General features: G+C 30.3%; 1 protein-coding gene across 1 annotated transcript in view; it reads right to left on the bottom strand.

The window, feature by feature from the left end:
* Bche (butyrylcholinesterase) overlaps positions 1 to 21,330 on the bottom strand; it is a 74,296-nt gene extending 52,966 nt beyond the window's left edge. The window contains exons 1-2 of the mRNA XM_071615838.1: positions 21,236 to 21,330; positions 14,173 to 15,697 (exon numbers count right to left, since the gene is read on the bottom strand). Coding sequence (XP_071471939.1) covers positions 14,173 to 15,697; positions 21,236 to 21,287 — 1,577 coding nt within the window. The 5' untranslated portion in view covers positions 21,288 to 21,330. The remainder of the gene's footprint in view (positions 1 to 14,172; positions 15,698 to 21,235) is intronic.
* Positions 21,331 to 21,605: the final 275 nt, after the last annotated feature.

The raw sequence follows: 21,605 nt of genomic DNA, 5'->3' as shown, positions 1-21,605 counted from the left end.
GTATAACATAAGAAAATAGAAGTTAATTGTTATAAGTCATAGTTGATCTTTGTTCTGTCACTGATTGGCTGCAATTCACTTTTCTTCTATGGCTCATAATTTTCTAATCTGAAAAGCTGTGAGATAGTTTCATCATTTTTTATTTTAATAATAGAATCCATATGTTTAATACCTTTTTAGTGTGATGGTATTATTCATGTTAAAAGTAACTTTAAATGATATTCCTCTAGTATATTTAAAATACCTCCTATTAAAAGGTGTGCTGTAGTGAAGTAACAGAATATTTATTTTTAATTGAAAAATATAATAAAAAGTACATTCATGTGTAATTTTAAAATGTACTTATTGATAAAGTAATTTATATAAATGCTATGTTATTAACATAGATACATGCTAAATTACTACATGGTGATTTATAATGAAGAAGCACTGGCTCTCCATTCATAATTTTATTGACTGTCCCATTTTTTTCTGTTGCTTGTTGAAAATACAAAATGATTCCAAGAGAAAAACTAAAGGGCATGCCAAGAAAATTATTCATTTAGAAAATAAGTGGAATTCAGATATTTTAATTATTTTACTTCCTGTGACATACAAGTAAATAAAATAGAAATATTTCAATTTAATGGCAAATATTATTAAACTAATTTTACATTATAAGTATTAGGAAATTCATTGTTATTGAGTGTATTCCTAAAAATACAATGAATTTGTGATCATCAATGTGAAGCATTCTTCTTATTTGTGTGTGTGTGTGTGTGTGTGTGTGTGTGTGTCTGCATTATAAACCAGAGACAATGCTTATTGCTTTAGAAATCTGTTAAGTATGTAATTTATTATGAATTTTTCAGTTTAGTACATAGAATTATGCCTATTTTTCAATTGTCCTAATTATTTTTTTAAAGTGCTTTAACAAATTATGGTTTAGAATTTAATTTAATCTCACCAACTCCACATTGCAAAAGTTAACATTACTTCTTATATTCTTTACTAGGTCAGTTAATCATGGCATCAAAAAGTTTAATAATTCATTTTATTTATATTTACTAAATTGTTCCTCTGTGATAAATTCCTTAAAATGCAAGGTGATACACAATAAATAAGAAAATGCTCTTCTGTGGGAACAGCAGTAGGATGCTTGAATGTTACTTCCAAATCCCTCTGCTAAATAAATTTTGGTTTCAAGTTATGAAAATAAGAAAAAAACAAAGATTATGTGTCATAACATTTATCAGACAAAAAGCATTAGAAAACACTAACAATTATAGAGGGGCTCTGAATAAATGATTTACTACTAAAATATAGAAGGAGATGATGGCCTTAATTTTGATGTTCACTGTTATTTGTTTGAAAATGTAATTGTTTAGTTAAATAGTTCTAAACTAGGAAAGTAAACATTTGTACATTTTGAGAGGAAAACCGTTTTCAATCTTAAATACGACTAAGCATTTTATGCCTGGTAAGGGGGAAATTGTTTTCTAGAGAGGATGAATGCAATTCCCTGCCAATGATAAAGTATATTTCAATATGTCAATGGTACAGGCATATTTATATTCACAGTTAACAGATAAGAAAAATATCAGGGAATTTTAAGTAACTCGCCAAAGGTTGTATATGCAAAGGATCTATAGAAAGATTAACATTGGGCACAGCAAGGTAGTCAACACATCAATCTGGAAGACTCTGTAAAGGCATTGTAAATGGCTTCCTCAAAGGTTATACACTGAAGAAGCTCTGGATATAACTCAGTGAGGACATAGGAAACAAAAAAAAATTCTCTGCAAGAGTAGGAAGGAACTAGAGGCCTACTGGAATAAGAATTTTCTCTATTTTATGGTACTAATTATATTTTGGCTTATTTTTCTTATTTAGCCTTCTGTTCTCTGTAACAAACCAAATTTGATTTTACCAATTTCTTTTATCACTTGGATAGTGTTCATAGTATATCACAAAGTGCAGCTAACAAATTTTATTTTATTTTTGTGGCCACCAAGTCATTGCTTTGATAATTTGTTGGTGGAAAAAATATGTTGTCTTGCTATTATAACATATATTATTATAAGCTATTCTCTGTAATACACATATGGAACATGTGCTATTTGGGTAAGGTTTTAAGTTCATTTTTACAGATGGGATTAGAAGAAGAACAGGAGCAAGCAAAATACAAATAGGTAGCAATCACATTTAGGAAAGGCCGAAATTATGTTCTATCTTCTAAATTATGTTCTATCTTCTATTTGTAAGAAATCTAAAACATTGTAACTAAAGATGCAAACTTTGAATACTATTTAATATTATCACAGAATAATTTAATAATTTCTGCCAATAAATCAAATTTAAACATTTTCATATTTTTTTGGTGTTTTTGATGCTAGAAGTTGAACTAAGGTCCTCATGTGTACTAAGCATATACTCTACCACTTAGCTTCACTTCCAGCCCTCATGAAATCTTTTAATGTAATAGAAAATGAGTTTTCAAAAACTAACTGAAATATATAAGGGTTAAAATTATCTGAAATTACAAATGGAGACATAGAATGTTGGGCTTTCATTAATATGGAATGTTTAAAACTGCAGTAGCATTTGACTTTTATTATTGTAAATGTTTATGCCAAGAACATTATTAACTCATGGAACTTCACCAAACAAATGTTACTCAATATACAAGGATTGAAAGACCCAGTATGTATTGAAGCAGGGGACTTCTCCCAATGACAGGATATCCAAACAGAAAATCAGCAAAGAAACACCTGATTTGAACTATATTATAGACAAATGCTCTCAACAGACACCTACACACTACTTTATCTACAATAGCTGAATATACTTTCTTTTCAGAGACTCATGAAACTTTCTCCAAAATTGATCACATATTAGGCCATAAAGCGAGCCTTAGCAAACAAAAAAATTCTTAAATAATTCCTTGCATTTTTTCAGACAATGAAATAAATTTATAAATCTACAGCAAGAAAATCTACAGAAATTATACAAATATATGGAAATGGAACAATGTACATTTGAATTATGAGTGGATCATTAAAGAAGTTAAGGGGAAATTTTAAAATTCTTAGAATCAAACAAAATACAAGCACAAGCTACAGGATACAGAGAGAAGTTTACTACTGTGAACACCCCCATTAACAGTGAGAGAGAGAGAAAGAGAGAGAGAGAGAGAGAGAGAGAGAGAGAGAGAGAGAGAGAGGATATCTCAAAAAACCTAATGGTGTATCTCAAGGTCTTAGAGAAATAATAAATATCAGAGCTGAAATTAATGAAGTATAAACTAAAAAAAAAGCAGTATGAGAAGTAAATGAAACATAGAGTTGGTTCAAAAAAAAAAAAAAACAAGTTTGATAAGCTCACAATCAAACTAAGAAAAAAAAATCCAAATTAATAAAATTGAAGGCAAACAGGAATATTACAATGGACACAATGAAATCAGGAGGATCTTTATGAACTATTTTGAAAACTCATATTCCAGTAAATTAGAAAATCTAGAAGAAGTGGATGAATTTCTAGACACATATGACTTACCAAAACTGAACCCACGGGATATAGAAAGCCTAAACAGATCAATGATGTGCATTGTAAAGGAATAAGGAACAAATAGCCTGTCAACAAAGAAAAATCTCAGGATCATGTGGATTCACAGGTGAATTTTATCAGATCTTTAATGAAGAACCAATACCAAAGTTCCTCAAATTATTGCCTGACATGGACATGGAAGGAATATGTTGAAATCCATTTTATGTAGCCAGTACCACCCTGATATCAACTGGATAAGGACATTTCAAGAAAACAAAAGTATAGACTAGTACCATTGATGAATATAGATGTAAAAATTCTTCAAAAATAAGGAAATAAGATTCAACAACACTTGAAAAAGACAGTATAGCATGATCAAATTGGTTTCATTCCAAAGATGCAAAAATGACTCAACATGTTCACATCAGTAGACACAATGTGCCATAGAGCAGAACCAACAGCAAAAGTGATCATCTCAACAGATGCAGAAATGTCATTCAAGAAAATTCAAGACTGCTTCATGTTAGAAACCTGGAAGGACATAGGAAGAGAAGCTATTTAGGACATCATAAAGCTATTGAGGACAAACCCAAAGTCAATACCATATTGAATGGAGAAAAAAAAACAAAAGCATTTCCTCTAAAATCAGGAAAACATTAAGGATGTTCACTCTCAGCACTCTTATTAAATGCAGTACTTGAAATTTTAGCCAGAGAAATTGGGCAAGAAAGATACATAAGAGGTTTACAAATAAGAAAATAAGAAATAAAATATACATAGATGATATGATCCTATATTGATGGACCATAAATGTTCCACCAGAAAACTTCTAGATCTAAGGATAAATAAATTCAGCAAAATGGCATGATGAGAAATCCACACACAAAAATCAATTACTTTATAAAAATACCAACAATTAATCCACTGAGAAAGAAATCAGCAAAATAAATCCAATCATAATAGGTTTAAAAAATTAACTACATAGGCATAAATCTATTCAAGGAGGTGAAAAAATCTCTAAAAGTAAAATTATAAAATGCTGAAGAGAGAAATTGTAGAAAACACTATTAGAGGAAACACCTTAAAAACTCATGGAATGGCAAAATTAATATTACCAAATGGCCTTGAGAAGATAATTCTAAGTGAAATTAGCCAATCCCCAAAAAACAAATGCCAAATGTTTTCTCTGATATAAGGAGGCTGATTCATAGTGGGGTAGGGAGGGTGAACATGGGAGAAATAGGCACTCTAGATAGGGAAGAGGGGTGGGAGGAGAAAGGAGGAGGCATGAGGTTAGAAATGATGGTGGAATGTCATGGACATTATTATCCAAAGTACATCTATAAAGACACAAATTGGTGTGAATATACTTTGTATACAACCAGAGATATGAAAAATTGTGCTCTTTATGTGTAATATGAATTGTAATGCATCCTGCTGTCATACATAAAATAAAAAATTAATAAAAAAGATTCTAAAAAATATTATCAAATGGCCATATTACTCAAAGGGATCTATATAGATCAATATAATCCTCATCAAAATAGCCATGACATTATTCACAGAACAAGAACAAACAGTTAAAAGATCCATATGGAAAGGCAAAAGATGCAGAATTGAAAAAGTTTAATCTTGAGGTAAAAGAGCATTGCTGCTGGGTGCAGTGGTGCATGCCTGTAATCCCAGTGGCTTGGGAGGCTGAGGTAGGAGGATTGTGAATTCAAATCCAGCCTCAGCAAAGGCAAGGCAATAATCAACTCAATGAGACCCTGTCTCTAAATAAAATACAAAATAGGGCTGGGGATGTGGCTTAATGGTAGAATGCCCCTGAGTTCAATCCCCAACCCCCACAAAAGAGGCATTCATGGTGGAAGCATCTTCACATCTAATTTTAAACTATACTGCAAAGCCTTAGTAACAAAACCAGAATGATCCTTTCATAAGTACAGACACATTAGACAAATAGAACAGAATTGAAGACACAGAGGCAAACCCACACGGTATAGTTATCTTGTTTTTGACAAAATTGCCAAAAAGATATGCTAGAGAAAAGACAATCTGTTTTTTGGGAAAACTGGATATCCAGGTATAGGAGAATAAAAGTATGTCCATATTTTTCAATCTGTACAAAAGTAAACTCAAAATCCAGAAACTTTTCAACTGCTTAGAAGAAAATACAGAGGCAACTCTTTTAACACAGAGGCACAAGCAGGAATTTCCTGAATACAAATTCTACAGCTCAGGAAATAATTAGCAAGGATCAATAAATGGGATAAGGACAAACTAAAAACTTTTTGTCATCAAAGGAAGCAATAGCATGAAGAGACTGCCTACAAAATTCTTTGCCAGTCACTCTTCTGAGGATTAGTTTCCCCAATATAAAAAAATTCAAATATTTGATATCAAAAAATACCCCAAATAATACATTCAACTGAGTTGACCATACACTTCTCAAAGGAAGACATACAAAAGGGCAACAATTACATGAAAAATTTTTCAACATCTTTAGCTATCATGGAAATACAAATCAATACTACAATGAGATTACATTTCATTCCATTCAAAATGGCTATTATCAAATTATAATAAATGCTGGTGAGGATGTGGAGAAAAAGAAACCCTTATATACTGCTAATTGGAATGTAAATTAGTGAAGACACTAAGGAAATTACTTTGGAGCTTCCTCAAAACTAAAAGTAGAACTACTATATTTTGCAGCTAACCCACTCCTGGGTATTTAGCCAAAAGAGTTAAAGTCTTCATACTTTAGAAATAGATGTATAACTATGTTCATTATGACACAGTTCACAGTCAAGTTATAGAACCAGCCTAGGTGTCTGTGAACAAGTGAATTATAAAGACAATGTGGTGTATTTACACATTGGCATTTTATTCACTAATAAATAACAATGAAAATTATGTCATTTGCAGAAAAATGGATGGAACTGGAGAGCATCCTGCTAAGTGAATAAGCCAGACACAGAAAGAAAAGTGTCATATATGTTCTCTCATATGCATAAATGTTTAGGGAAATAAAAGAAAAGAAAGAAAGGAAGTAGAAGAGAGACCCAAGGGTAGAAAAAGGGGGTTGGAGGAGGAAGAAGGAGAGGCCAAGTGGAGATACTGGGAATAAAATTGATCAAATTATAGTATATGTATGTATTAATAAGTCACAGTGAAATTCACCGTAGTATAATTCCTAAAACCCACAACACTAGAAACTGTAGGAAAAAGTAAAGAACTTTGGAAATAGCAAATATATGTAGAAATATAAAAGATTTTTTTTGTGTTTACCAATTTACTTAGATATAACTGATTAATGAATTTATATTATAAATATAGGCTTACTTTATATATTGTTATAAAAACAGAGAAAGAATAAGGAAAACATGGAAGAGAATACATTAAATGATATTGCAAATTTCTTACATATGTACAGTGGTGAGACAGAAAAAGAAAAAAGGAAGAATGATTTAAAAAATAGAAAACAGGTAGTGAAAAAGTGGGATGTGTTGGGGTCAAGTTTTAAGGCGTCCAAAGTTAACTCTTAACAGTTGTTGGCTCTAAACTCATCATGAAGAAATGTTAAAAGTAAAATTAAAAAGTCTATATAAAATAAATTCAATATTAAAAATGCTCACTAAATTTTTAAAAACCTGCAAAGAAAGAATAGAAAAGATGAATTTAATAAGAGCACAATGATAGACTTTAACCAACTATATCGATAATTACATTAGATATCAAAAACATTAAAAAAATAATATATATATATTTTTTAGAATATATAGATAAGTTTAACATAAAAGGATGTAACAACATGTGTTATGCAAACATAAACATGGAAAATGTGGCATATCTCTTTATATTAGAATTAGCTAGACAAAGGGGGATATTATACATTGATGAAGCAGTCAATTAATCATGAATCCATAATAATAAAATGTTCACACACAAAATAACCTAGATTTAAAACACTAAAAGAAAAATTTTAGGCAAATAAATAAAACCACAATTATAACTGGGGATCTTATCACTTTTCTCAGAGTATTTGAAACACACAGAAAACACATATTAGTACACATATTAGAAGATCTGAACAATCATGATATATTTAAATTTCAGGATTAATCATAAGAAACAATGAAAGTATAAATAATTTTCAAAAGGGAGAAATTTTATAGAATATATTATCTTGTAAGAATTGATTTAAATTAGAAGACCATAACAATAAGGGTCCTACAAATTCCCCAAATTTGTATAATTGGAAATTAATTATCAGACTACTGATGAACCCATAGGTAAAACAAATACTAAAGGAACATTCAAAATTATATTAAAGTTAATCATAATGAAAAATATAATGTATCATAATTGCTGGAAGAAACTGAAGTAATGCTTAGAAGGAAGCATAATTTAAACGTCTGTATTACAAAAGAAAAAAGTGCCTAAAAATTTACCTACTTATGAAGAAGCTAAAAAAGAGGATTAAAATTAACCCTAGTAGACATAAAGAAGGAAATTATTCAACAAAAGGCAATGAAATTGAAAAGGATAAAATTAGACTAAAATAATTCTTTGAAAAGACTAAAAATATTTAAGCAAGAATAATCAAGGGATTGAAAAGAAAAAATTAACCATTTCAAGGAAAACACAATATTCAATAAAATACTACCATAAGGGAATATTATGCACAATTTAATGCCAAGAGATTTGATAACTTTGATTAATTGCAAAAATATCGTAAAAATGTAAACTACCAAAAATGAATCGAGAAGAGCTGGAATATCTAGATAGCACTGTCTCAATCAAAGTGCTATTTATAGTACAAAAATTTAATTACAAAAAAGGCACCAGATTCAAATGGCTTCACTATTAAAGCATATTAAATATCAAAGGAATAATGCCTATGGTGTGCAATGTCCAAACTTTGAAGCAGAAGGAAGAGTATTCTGATACTTCACTCTTAATAATTAAAGAAATTAAAATGTATATTGATCATCCTCATGAATAAGAGGAAAACTTCTCAACAAATTATATTTATTATTGTCAAAACAATCCAGAAATACATTAAGAAGACAGAATATTGTGAGAAAGTTGTTTGTATCCTTGGAATGCAAGACTGTTTCAGTATTCAAAAGTTGGATCAATGTAACTCACCACCTTAACAGAATTAGTAAGAAAAACAAAATAACAAACAAAAATGTGTAGCCTTCTAAATAGAATCAGACAGAGCATTCATTATCATTTAACATCCTTAAAGTCTTTTAAGAAACTGTAACTATAGGGGAATATCTTCAATTTGATGAAAAGAAAAACTTGTTATTACTGAAAATGGAGTCAGACCATGTTATCCACTGAGGATACATTCCAAGAATGCCAATGGATGTCTGAATGGCAACTCCTAAATTTTAAATTTTCATTCTGAGCATTATGATGAAATCTCACTTTTTTCTCCTCTGTCCTACCTGGGACATAATATAATATATTATAATATAATATATTTATATTAATATGTTATAATATATTATGTTTATATATAATATATAATATTTTTCCTATGTACACATTTCTATGATAAACTATAATTTATTAATTATATATGGAGATTAATAATAACTAATAATAAAATAGAACAATTATAACAATGTACTATATAAATGTTATGAGGATGTGGTCTCCCACTTTCTCAACTGCCACAGGATGGAAAACATACCATGTGGTTACAAAGGAATGATTCATGTTCCAGGTTGGGCATGTAAGAACAGAGTGAGATTTCATCATGTTAGTCAGAAGGATAATTTAAAGCTTAGGAGTTGTTATTTCTGAACTTTCTAATAATATTTTAATTATATGGGTTATTGCAGATAAATGAAACCTTTGAAAGTAAAACTGTATAAAGTTGTACCACTGTAGGGAAACAATAAACACACATCTTCTAAGATTTAAAGAAATATTATATACTGCACCTCTATTATTAATATTGCTTTAAAATCATAATGAAATAACAAATCAGCAACAAGGAAAATAAAAACATAAATATTGATAAAAAAAAGGCAAACCGTCTACCAAAATTTAAAAAAAAAATGTTTTTTATCACCAATGAAGTGATCCTTAATAACTCTATAAAATGACTGAAATTGCTAGACTTGGAGGCATATGCCTATAATCTAAGTTAACTTTATTTCCACTAGAGTTCACTTATTATTATCATTTTGCTTTCCATAAAGCCAACTCTCAACACATATTACAAATTATCATTTTCTCTATTCAATTATGCAAATATAAACCAGAGGGCTAAAGAAGCAGAATCACAAGTTCTAGGATAGCTGATATCCCTCAGTGAGATCCTGTCTCAAAATAAATTGAAAAGGACTGGAAGCAGAGCTCAGTCCTCACTTAACAATGTTAAGTGTAGATCCACAGTTCAATCCCATTTCCAAAACAATAACAATAATAACCACAACAGCAGCAGCAGCAGCAAAAACAACTAAAATTAGTATTGGCATTGTGAGGTTCATTCTGTAATGTCAATATAAAAATTAATTATAATTTCAAGGTATCAGCAAAACCTAAATTGAAAAATAAAATTAAAAAATATGTGTAATCTTTGTTGATAAATTGAAAAATATACAAGACTTTTATACAGAAATCTTTTAAATTCTATTTTGAAGCTAAAGAACAAAATAACATTACAAACATTACAAACATGGATTTGGAAAGCCATAATGTTAAGATCACCATTCTCTTCAATTTCATCAATAACTAACATTCTATCTAAATTTTTATTAAGAATGTGAAGCTAATTAAGAAATTCAAACCTAGTTCTGACATGCTTTTCAAATTAAAATTTTATTTTTAAATTAAATTGTATGTTTTTAAATGATTCAATTTAAAACCATACTATATAGACATATTACTGAAGACATACTGGCATAAAAATAGATATTGGTTATCTAGTAGAACAGAACAAATTGTCCTCAGTTATATCCACACACATATGGTCAACTGATTTTGAAAAAAATTTCCAACATAATTAAATAGCTAAAGAAGTATCTTTTCCAATAAATAATAATGAAATATGTAAGTATTTCTATGAAAAATAATTAAATTAAAAATTCTGCTCTTTATATTATTAAGAAAGTCATTTAAAAATTCATAGTCATGATGCCGACTAGGAGAAAGTGTTCAAAATCAATAGAATTTTTATACTAAATATATAAGACCCTTAAAATTCACTGATAAGTAAAACCTAATTAAAAATAGGAAATACATTGAGTTCAAAATATTTATATTTTGTATAAAATACAAGTGACCAGTAAACATGTGAAAAAGGGTTCTATTTCATTAGTTATCAGTAAATAGTAAAACCACTGTGGTATCACAGTACAAAGCCAGCAGAAGAGCTAACATGAAAGACTGATAATTGCAAATGTTGCTAAGGTTGTGAACCTATTGGAGCTCTGGCACATTTTTTTCTGGAAATATGATATTCTCGACTAAAGAAAACTAAATAAAGACAATTTCTAGAATAGATAAGTATGTACTTATTGACTTCCCAGAAATACCTTTCCTAGTTCTTCACCACTCAAAAAGAGAAAAGAATATGTATCTACAAACATCTTATGCAAAATATTTATGGATACTTTATTCATAATATTCCCAAGCAGAAAACAAATTGCAGATGAATGATCATACTATGGCATAATCTTCCATGGGGAATAGCAATCACTATGAGAGTAAGAAATAAACTTCTGATTTATAGGACAGAGATGAGTTGCAAATATATCATGCTAACAAAAGATGTCAGGTAGAAGATTACACCTTGCTAGTATTACCTCACCCCCAAGTGAAATATTCAAAATGAGATCCAGACATGGGATGGATAGGTGATAATTTCCCCTCTTGAGAGCTAAAGAGTTGGAACATCATGACTGTGATCAGATTTCCAAACTTCCACTGAAGTCCATTTATTATTATCATTTTGCTTGCCATAAAGTCAACTCTCAACATATATGACAAATCATTTTCTCTGTTCAATCATGCAAATATAAACCAGAAAGGAACTTCCTTTTCTAAAGTAACATCTTGTTATGGTTATAATAATATACTATGTTGACTTTAAACTTCAGTATTTTATAATACCTGTTTTATGAATTTATCATTGTAATTAAAAAGTAAACCTTTTATTTCCAATTAAAATATTAATCATACCTGCCTTTCAGGAGGGTTAAATTTTGTTTCTATTATGCCAAAGATTCTCTTATTCATTTGCTGTTATGTTTATATAAAAATGTGTTTAACATATCTCATTCTTACTGTTCTTCACTATGACAAAATATAGATTCCTTCATAATTTCAACAAGTAAAATATTAAATCCTTTACAAATTATGAACATGCATGTTCAAAAAATATTTTTATTTAAATAATTTGCAAATTCTATTGTAATAAAAATTCAAAACACTGAAATGATCCCATGTGGATGTAAGCTTTAGGCAGAGAACAGAATGAGACATAAGTAATTCTAATGTAGCTCAAAAATAATATGATGCTTCTTGTCTTGAGTAGGCATTCAGACAAATGTTGAGAAGACATAAAATATTTCACAGTTACAGAAAATATAATAACCCACATATCCTGAAAGAATTTTTAAAAAAATTTAAACTAGTTTTCACTATCGTTCAATCATTAACCAAATCTTTAAATATGATATACCCATCTCAGTTCTTTAATGAGTCTTCATCAAAATCATACTTTCTATTTCAAGAAGTTGTAATTTAATATAGTTTAGAAGAATTGGCTTATATTGAAGGCAAGGATATAGACAATTTATAATTAATCTCCATGAAAAAAAAAAAGATTTTAAAAGAAATTGTTCTAGGTAGTAAAGAAACACTGGATGACATGTGTAGCTGATCAGCATCTTACAAAGAGGAGGACTCAGTCATTGAAAGTGAAAAGTGTAGGTGTTTTAATGGAGACACACAGCAAGAGCACAGCTGCAGGGTACAGTTCTGCTTGGAGTCTGCATTCCTGAGAAAACTGGTCTACCACATATCCAGATGTTGTTAGATAATGTGTGTTGCAGAGAGATTATAGAAGCCCTTAAAAACTACATGGAAAATTTATAACTTTACACACAGTGAATACATAACATGAAGTTTTGAGAATAATATGATGTAACTAATAGTGCAGAATGATCCATATAGTAACATTGAAATGAAGAATTCCAAATGGAAGGTAAACTAAGAACACCAGAAAGCAATTATATAATTATCAACATTATGTTTAATTATTAAAGAAACTGTCACAGATTAATTAAAGAAGCAATCAACTTATGATTGATACATGGACATACACTCCCTTTAAAGCAGGTTCTGTAAATTTCTATTTTTTATTATTCACAATGATATAAACTACTTTAATGTCTAAAATTCTTTTGAGAATATACATGTAGTGAAAAAGAAAAGATTCTATTTTTACATTAATGCACCCCCATTCAAAAATATATTCCTACCAATTACAGTTTCTCCTTGATTTATGAATGGGTTATATCCTCTTAGCACCTTGATTTATGATGGGGTTATATCCTGATAAAGCCATTGTAAATTGAAAATATCATAAATAAAAGAACACATTGAATACACCTAAGCTACTGAGCAAGCTATGGGTTAGCAACACAGTAGCCTACAGTTTATCCCCTGTTTACTCTTGCTTTCTTTTTTTTTTTTTCTGCCTGGGAGCTGACACTTGCTGCCGCTGTCCAGCATCCTGAAGAGTATCCTGCCTAATACTGCTGGCCCAAGAAGACATCAAAATTCAAAATTCAAAGTACCGTTTCTATTGAATGGTATCATATTTGCATTACTGTAATGTTAAAAAAAATAGACAAAGTATAATTGGAACCATCTATAATTCACTAAGTACGTGTATTTTCTTCTGACTCTTGAAGACATAATATTGCAATATTTATAATACATAAGAAAAATATCTTCTAGGGCAAAGCCTCTGATTATCTAACATCAACCATAAGACCTCTTTGGAGAACAGCTTAGCTAAACATGAAGATTCTCATAGGTCCTGTCAAACACAGACTATCTGAGAGCTCTAACAAATCTGTTAGGGAAAATGAATTTATAGAATGAACAATACTGTGTATTTCAGATAATCTGAGTGCAAATTCCATCACCACCTTGTCCCTTCATTTTCCTGAGCAAAGATTATCACTTCATGTAGCAGAAACCACTCTACAAGGCTTAGAAACATAAAAAAGATATATTTTTCTACTCTTGCCTAAATCTGTGAACATCATAAACTTGAGGCTTAGAAAGCACTGTAACAAAAATTTCAATTGTTCAGGCAAGCAGCTATTTCCATACAAATTTTGACTAGCATTGTTAAAGTACTCTGCAATAGTTTGGAAATGAAATCAAGAAATACTTTCATGAAAATTCTATGATGATTTCTGCAAAGCACTCTGATACAAAGAATTGCAATTTACTACATGATAAAAAAATTTATTATCTTTGATACAAAGAGAATAAATCATCAAAACTTTTCTATGCCTTTAAGAAAGTCTACACAAAAGATCAAGAGATCAAGCAAAACAAAACCAACTAAAGCAGAGAGCAACAAAAATCATCACTTACCCATACTTTGCAAAATTTGCCCAAGATTTCATAATGAATCTACTCAAAATTTCCTCAGCTCTTGTGTAGTTAACTCTTCTTTCCAGAGGTAAACCAAAGACAAATTCAATTTCATAGCCATGCATCACTCCCATCCATTCTGGCCAAGGAAGTTTGGAAGATCGGTGTTCAAAATAGTAGAAAAAGGCATTGTTTCCCAAATCTGAGAACTTCTTGGTAAACTCCAAAGCAGGACATATGATATTATAATCGCCAACAACATCATCCAAGGCCTCACGGTAGTTTTCAGGTCTCTGATCATCTAACCAATCAGCATAATGGAAAAGAATTGATTCCTTCCCAAATTCACTCACTCCTTCGAAAAACATTTTTAGACCTTCTTGAAACTCCCTCCTTGTTATGATACTATTGTTATCTTTGCTGAAACCAGGAACACCATATACTAGAAAAGCTGTCCCTTCATCTTTATTAACACCCACCAATATCTGAGTCTTTTTGAATTGTCCAAGTTGGAGTAGTGTGTCTGGCATGTCAGCGAGGAAATCACCATCCACAGTGGGACCAAATTTTACTGACAAGAGAGTGTCATAAGGGAGAACAAACACTTCATTCAGAAGAATTTCCTGGGGATCTTTATTTTGAAGGCATCTTATTATCTCTGTCTCATTCTCACTGGAGCAACCAATAAATTTTGCTAAGGTCAAGGTTCTATTCCTGGCTTCATAAGGAGAAATTACTGCCCAAGGGGCATTAGAGGATCCACTTTGAAGGATGGCTCTGGTGAACAAAGGGTGGCTTCTAGGAGAAAGCAAATGAAAGCTCACTGAAGCTGCTCCTGCACTTTCTCCAAAGAGAGTAACGCTTTTAGGATTTCCGCCAAAGGCTGCTATATTTTTATGGACCCACTGAAGAGCCAGTTGTTGATCAAATAAGCCCATGTTCCCTGGAGCCTCTTGGTTTCCTGGTAAGGCTAAGAATCCTAGGGCACCCACCCTATAGTTCATTGAAACTACAATAACTCTTTCAACCCGAGCCAGGAACTTGCCATCATAGACATGTAAAGAGGATGTCCCAGTCTGAAAGCCACCACCATAGATCCATATCATTACAGTAGCATTCTTTGGTTTAGGTGCCGGAACCCACACATTCAGATATAAGCAGTCCTCACTGAGGTCGGTGTTTGGATTCCACATCTCTGATCCCGGAAAGCCTGGGAAGCTTTCATCAATGTTCTGATAGCAAGAATTTGCATATTTTGTGGCATTCCAAATGTCAGACCACTTATTCAGGGGTTGTGGCTTTTTGAATCGAAGCATACCAAGGGGTGGCTGTGCATAAGGAATTCCAAGAAAGGCAGTGACAGTGCCACCAAGTACTGATAAGCTCATCCCTCTCACTTTCCCGATCTTGGTTGTAATTATCATATCTTCTTCAGTGTGTGACTTCCTAATAAGCATGCAGAGCAGAAGAAACCACAAGAGAAACTGAACACCTATAAATGAGTGCTTGTTCTGCATGTTGATTTCTGAAAGAGAGGTAAGCAGAGATTTTGATTACTCTATGTATAAAGTGTTATACTTTATTGATGATAATTTACTAAAACATATTGCTTCTTTTTATCCTAAAAAATATGAACACTACAAAGTCTGCTATCACTACAAAGGCATAAATTTGGGGGGCGGGAACAAGAAAATTAGGCTATTTTAGTTTTCAATTTACAAGAAAAATAAGTAGAATGGAAAGTAGAAGTAACTTTGTTTTTGAAATATTCATGATCTGTAAAGATTTTATATTTTAAAGAGGAAGTTTGTCCCAAGCTTATATAATATCAATTATGCACTATGTACAGCCACATTAAATATGGCATTAAGGGGTATGTCAGGTATAATTTCTGCCTTAGAGGACAAAATACAAGCTCATGTATTTTTTGAAATATTGGCTTGTTGGCTTATGACAAAACTGTGAAGTACATAAAGAACTTTTTAGGATCCATAGACTTCTACTATTGCCCTTTTTTGCAACATGGTCCCTTTTATGGTCCTTTCACTTACTAACTTCTCTTTCTATACAATCTTAGTCTATTGTCAAGAAATGACTTAGACAACGTATTCATAGAATGTTAAGTAACAAAAATATAACAGTTGAAGATTATTTTATAAATCATAAAAAATAACAAATCTGCTCCATTATTAAAGCAAAAAAAAAAAAAATGAGGAGGGCCAGGGATGCATCCCAGGGAAATTTTTCTGAAATTTAATAAGGATGAGGAGCTTCTGTCTGAATTACAAATCTGGTGGTGAGAACAATGACTGATATTATAATTGTATGGAAGAAGATACTGGCTTAGAAGTGATTGTACACAATGCACATCTGCTAAATTGTTAATTTCTTGAAGAATATGTAACTGGTTAAATGTGTTAGCACAGTCAGAGTTATTTCTGTTTTGATGGTGGACAAAATGACTGAAATCAGAGGACCATAGCTGAGAAGTTAAGGGGATAACTGAAACAAGCAAAATAATTTTTGCGAAGTACAAAATAATAAATATTTAACATTTTGTTAAATTCTATTTTTGATGATATAAAGATGTCATTTGGATAGATATACGTTTTATCAAAAATTTTTAATGGATATCTAAGTTTCTTTTACATAAAAATATTAAAAAACACATCAAAAACTATGTTCTAAAGAGGGATTGAAAAACGTAACACAAATATTTTTTAAAAGAACTAACATCTTTATATAACTTCAAGAAATACAATTAGAATATTCATTTATAAGTAGTGGTTTTCATCTATATAAATATATAAAATATATATAAAATCTTTATTTTTTTTTCTGATGCTGTAATTATAAATCCAACTTGCATGACCAAGAAACTAACCCTGTCAGACTTGAACATCTGTATTAGTTTTTACTTTGTTTGTTAATTTAGATTGTTTCAGAAGGCAAAGAATAAGGAGCTCTCCTGGTATGTAGAATAACTCTCAATTCTTCCAGACCTTGAATACTCATGTTTAAAATCAGCTTATTTCACCACTGTTCATAGGATAGCTAAGAAAAACAAACAAACAAAAAAAACCAACTTTTGATTCAAACATATATCTGAATAAATTAAACCATGGTTTATATCACTTAGTTTAGAGCTTACTAGTTATGACCTTATCCACATCAAAATAAAATACTATCAATATTCATATGTAAGTACAAAAATATCTCTGTATAAAATAAGTTATACTAGTATGGCAACATGTAAATCAATGGATGTGTAACTGATATGATTCTGCAATCTGTATACGGGGTAAAAATGGGAGTTCATAACCCACTTGAATCAAAGTGTGAAATATGATATGTCAAGAACTATGTAATGTTTTGAACAACCAACAATAAAAAATTTAAAAAAAAGAAAAAAAAGTTATAAAAGTTCTGTCTTTAAATCATCACAGATTATTTTTATGTCCTTTGCTTTAATACTATTGAATGTGTACTAACATCAATAAAATATATTAATGAAGCAGAAACATTTTAACATTTTCTGTGCTCATGATATTTAAAACTTATTGTTATTATAGTAAATGTAACTTGTTGCATTATAATAACAATAGGCAAGTAATATGTAATAATAATGTACAGTTTCTGGTAGCCTAACATTTACTATGGGAGTTACAGACTTTTAACAGGAGTTTTAGAGGCACTGCTATTATAGTCCTTTTTATTCTTTTTTCCTAATAATTAGTAAGTCCTTTTACATAAATAAATGGATGAGATTAAGTACTGTGCAGGATGGTTCCCTCTTTAAAAACCTTCATTGTCAAGGCAAAAGAAATAAAATACAAAGCAGGTTTAGTCTATATACCCTTTCAACAAATTAATTACAGGTTCTTGATTATCACTTGTCCTTCTTAGCTTGCTCAGTCAGTGTCCCCCTGACCAATGAAAAGATTCTCTATTGTTTCCTTGATCTTACTTAAATATTGGTTTATCTTTAAGAATCAAACAAAATGTTAACTCTTTTTTGGCCTCTGATTGTTTAAAAACTTTTTTCTACAAATATTTTACTAATTTTATTGCAATGCAGATACAATTACTAACAAGTGCATTATTTCATATATAATTAATAAATATGGTAACTTTATTACATTTACAATAGGTGTTATTTCATCTAAAAAGTTGCAATATCATTTTCATGTCACTTACATTAATTTACATAAATATTTTTATTTACATTTCAAGTATATCTCAATTTTATGCAATACTATTTATATAAATTAGAGAATTTTTTCAATAATTATGAGTTTTACCTCATAAATAATGTAATTTTTATCATTAAAAACAAGTGTTTTAAGCATACAATTATTGCAAAGATAACTATGTAGTTTTGACACAAATGCTACTTGTTGAAGATTGTTATATACCATAAAAGTAAACCTATATCTTCATAAGAAAATTTGCAAATGTTCACATACTTCCTGTAGTTTGAGATTTTTATATTCACCTTCATTGTTTTGTTTAAATAAACATCAGTTTGTTGTTATAATCTGATATTCTGTATTTTAACACATTGGTTTTACAGTCTTCCAATTTATGTTTTTAAAATAGAAATAAATAAAAGAAGACTAACAAAATGTTACCAGTCTACATGTCTAAATTGTTAAAAATGATTAAAATATTCAAGAAAAATTCATTGTTTCTCTTTTCATAGATTCTGTGGCAACTGCCACTGAATACACATATTCATACCAAGTTTATCATAAAAAATGGGGCAAATTTGCACAACAAGTTCAACAATAAAAGGAATTTAGATCAATTAACCTATTGAAGTAGTAGATAATATTTGAAAGAAAGATGAGGCAAAAGTAAATTAATAAACTCCAATTTTATCAAATGCTCCAGGACATACAAATTAAAGTGGTGATTTTGTTTGAAATTCTGAACTTTCAAAAATATAATTTAAAAAATAAAACTCAATAACTTTCTTCTTTTTGCATTTTATTTTAAAAATTATCAAAATTCTCCAGTCAGTTATATGAGTAAATATGCTGTGTTATAGTATACTGGATGTGATTAACTGACTTAAATAAAGAATTATATATTTACCACTTATTTGTCATAATTGGATATCAACTAAGTATTTAAAATAATAGGCCAGCCAGTGCCTACATAAAGAAATGTCAAAAATATTTCTAATAGTCTTCTCTGCATATTAGTTTTCCAATGTTTAAAAAGTCACAATAAAATGTATCTTTTTATTTGAAAACAAATCCTATTAAAATGTTGAAGGAAGAGCAATCTAGATAATATTGATATGATCTAGAACACGAACCACTAAAATGATTTGGTCATTTTAAAACAAATAAGTTCGTATATCAAATCCCCAAACCTTGTTTCATATCATGTTAAGAAAAGTGGGAAATTGAGAAAGACTATTTTGCACTATGCCACTGTCTCTCAGGGATCTTTCAGTTATCCGGTAGGCACTGAGAGGCAGTATACAGATAGAAGACAATATTTTAGGTATGAGAAGCACAAGATCTGTGTCTGTCCTCAATCAAGAAAAGTGCTCACACACTTTCACTGTAGAAATAATTTGAACCCTTTATATTTAGATCTCTAGGTCTTCTCCAGAAGTTGAATTTTCTCTGAGGTTGTCATCTATTCTATTTCTCTTTGACAGTCCAGTTTTCGTAAGAGTGAGCAAATTTTAACAAAAGCATCAAAACAAACATGCTGTATAATTTAAATAAGTATTATTATTGTCTATAAATAAATCAAAGAAGGTACTACATTTGTACAGAAGATATGACTTGTTAAACTAATACTTGCTTATACTTTATAAAAATATAATATGGAATAGGTCTTGGATGCTTTTTACAACTAAAAAAGTGGGACATTGCAAATAAACAAAAATAACACAGCTAGGAAAATAAAATATAACTTTGAAAATCCAGTTAGAAATTATTTTTTGGATCCAAAGACCACGTTATTTTACACCTACAGAGAACTCTAAGGAATACCCTTCCAAGCAATATGCCACACTTCAAATGCTCAATCTTATCCTCAAGTAAAGAATTTATAAATGAGAAAGTTTCATTTATCACTAGTAATAGTTTATATTAGGGATACATTTCACATAACATTCTTAACTGACATATATTAATAAAAAAGTAGAAGACCTACTCCAAAAATAAAAATGTATATAAAAAACAGAAATTTAAAAAATGAAACAATTGTGTTCACATTTCAGTCTTTTTTCAATTTAACACATTTTATACTTTTAAAGCTTAATGCCCTGGTGATTATTGATGGTTACTGATGTCAAAAAATAACATTAAGTTTAGAAGATTAAAACATCAGCAGGAAGTCTATATTTGCTTAATATTTCTAAATAATAAAATAACAGTAAATATAAGATATTTTGCTACTATTTAAAAATGCCTGTTTAAAAAAAAAAAAAGTCTAACCAGGCAAAGGGAAAACATTTGTAAATCAACTTAGGAAACAGATTTTTGTTTTACATAAAAGAAAAGTTGAGCTTCTGTCTGTTGATAATGTGAAAGTTTCAGACGACAAGATATTGATTGAGAAATTACTTTGCTAAGTAAACAGTAAGAGAACTATTAATGTTATGCCACTTCAAAAAGGGGAGAAAATAGATCAAATCTGGCCAAAGATCACTTTTATTACTCTTTCAAGGCAAGAGCCATTAATCAGTGCATTTAAGAATAAAGTAGTGTAAAATATATTTCCTTAAGGAGCTCAGAAAGAACGAATATCACAGTGATATTTGATTCCACAAGTGATATGGCCCTTTATGTGGAGAATAAACTCCTATTCCCTCAACAGTTATGGGGACTAGATCTGCATTCCCAGGAAAATAGAAAGATCTGATGCATGTGCTGGCTCACTTGCTTCATCTGTCCCATTTGCAAGCTTCAGTGACTATTCCCCACAGAGCACCAAAGGGCAAACAAACATGTGAAGAAACCACACTCCTCCCACAGAATGAGCCTCACAGTAACTTACATCTCTGAAAAAAAAAAAGTGTAAATTCAGATTAACTTACCCGACTTTCTGCAAAAATAAAGATGATAAAGTTTGCAAGGAGTAGAAATCATGCAATTCTTCAGGGAAATGAAGGATGCAGCTGCTGCTCCAGCCTGTAAATTGGACTGCACTGACATTACAATCAACTGTTACTGACAAAGCTCGCGAGAATTGGCAGCAGCAACTTGATCTAGAGGCAGCCAATCTTTACTTTCTGACATCTGTTCAGAGGCTAATGGTATGAATGCAGTAGTGATTCATTTACAAAAGTATTACTGGATCATGCTTTATAATCACAGGCAGTCTTCTAAGACTGAAAAAAAAAAAAGATATGGAAGCTTTTTAAAACACAAAATGCATGATTTCTTAACACTATCAGAACTTTTTTT

The sequence above is a fragment of the Marmota flaviventris genome, chromosome 8 (assembly GCF_047511675.1).
Source record: "Marmota flaviventris isolate mMarFla1 chromosome 8, mMarFla1.hap1, whole genome shotgun sequence".
Classification (NCBI taxonomy): Eukaryota; Metazoa; Chordata; class Mammalia; order Rodentia; family Sciuridae; genus Marmota; species Marmota flaviventris.
This window is presented reverse-complemented; position numbering and strand designations above follow the sequence as displayed.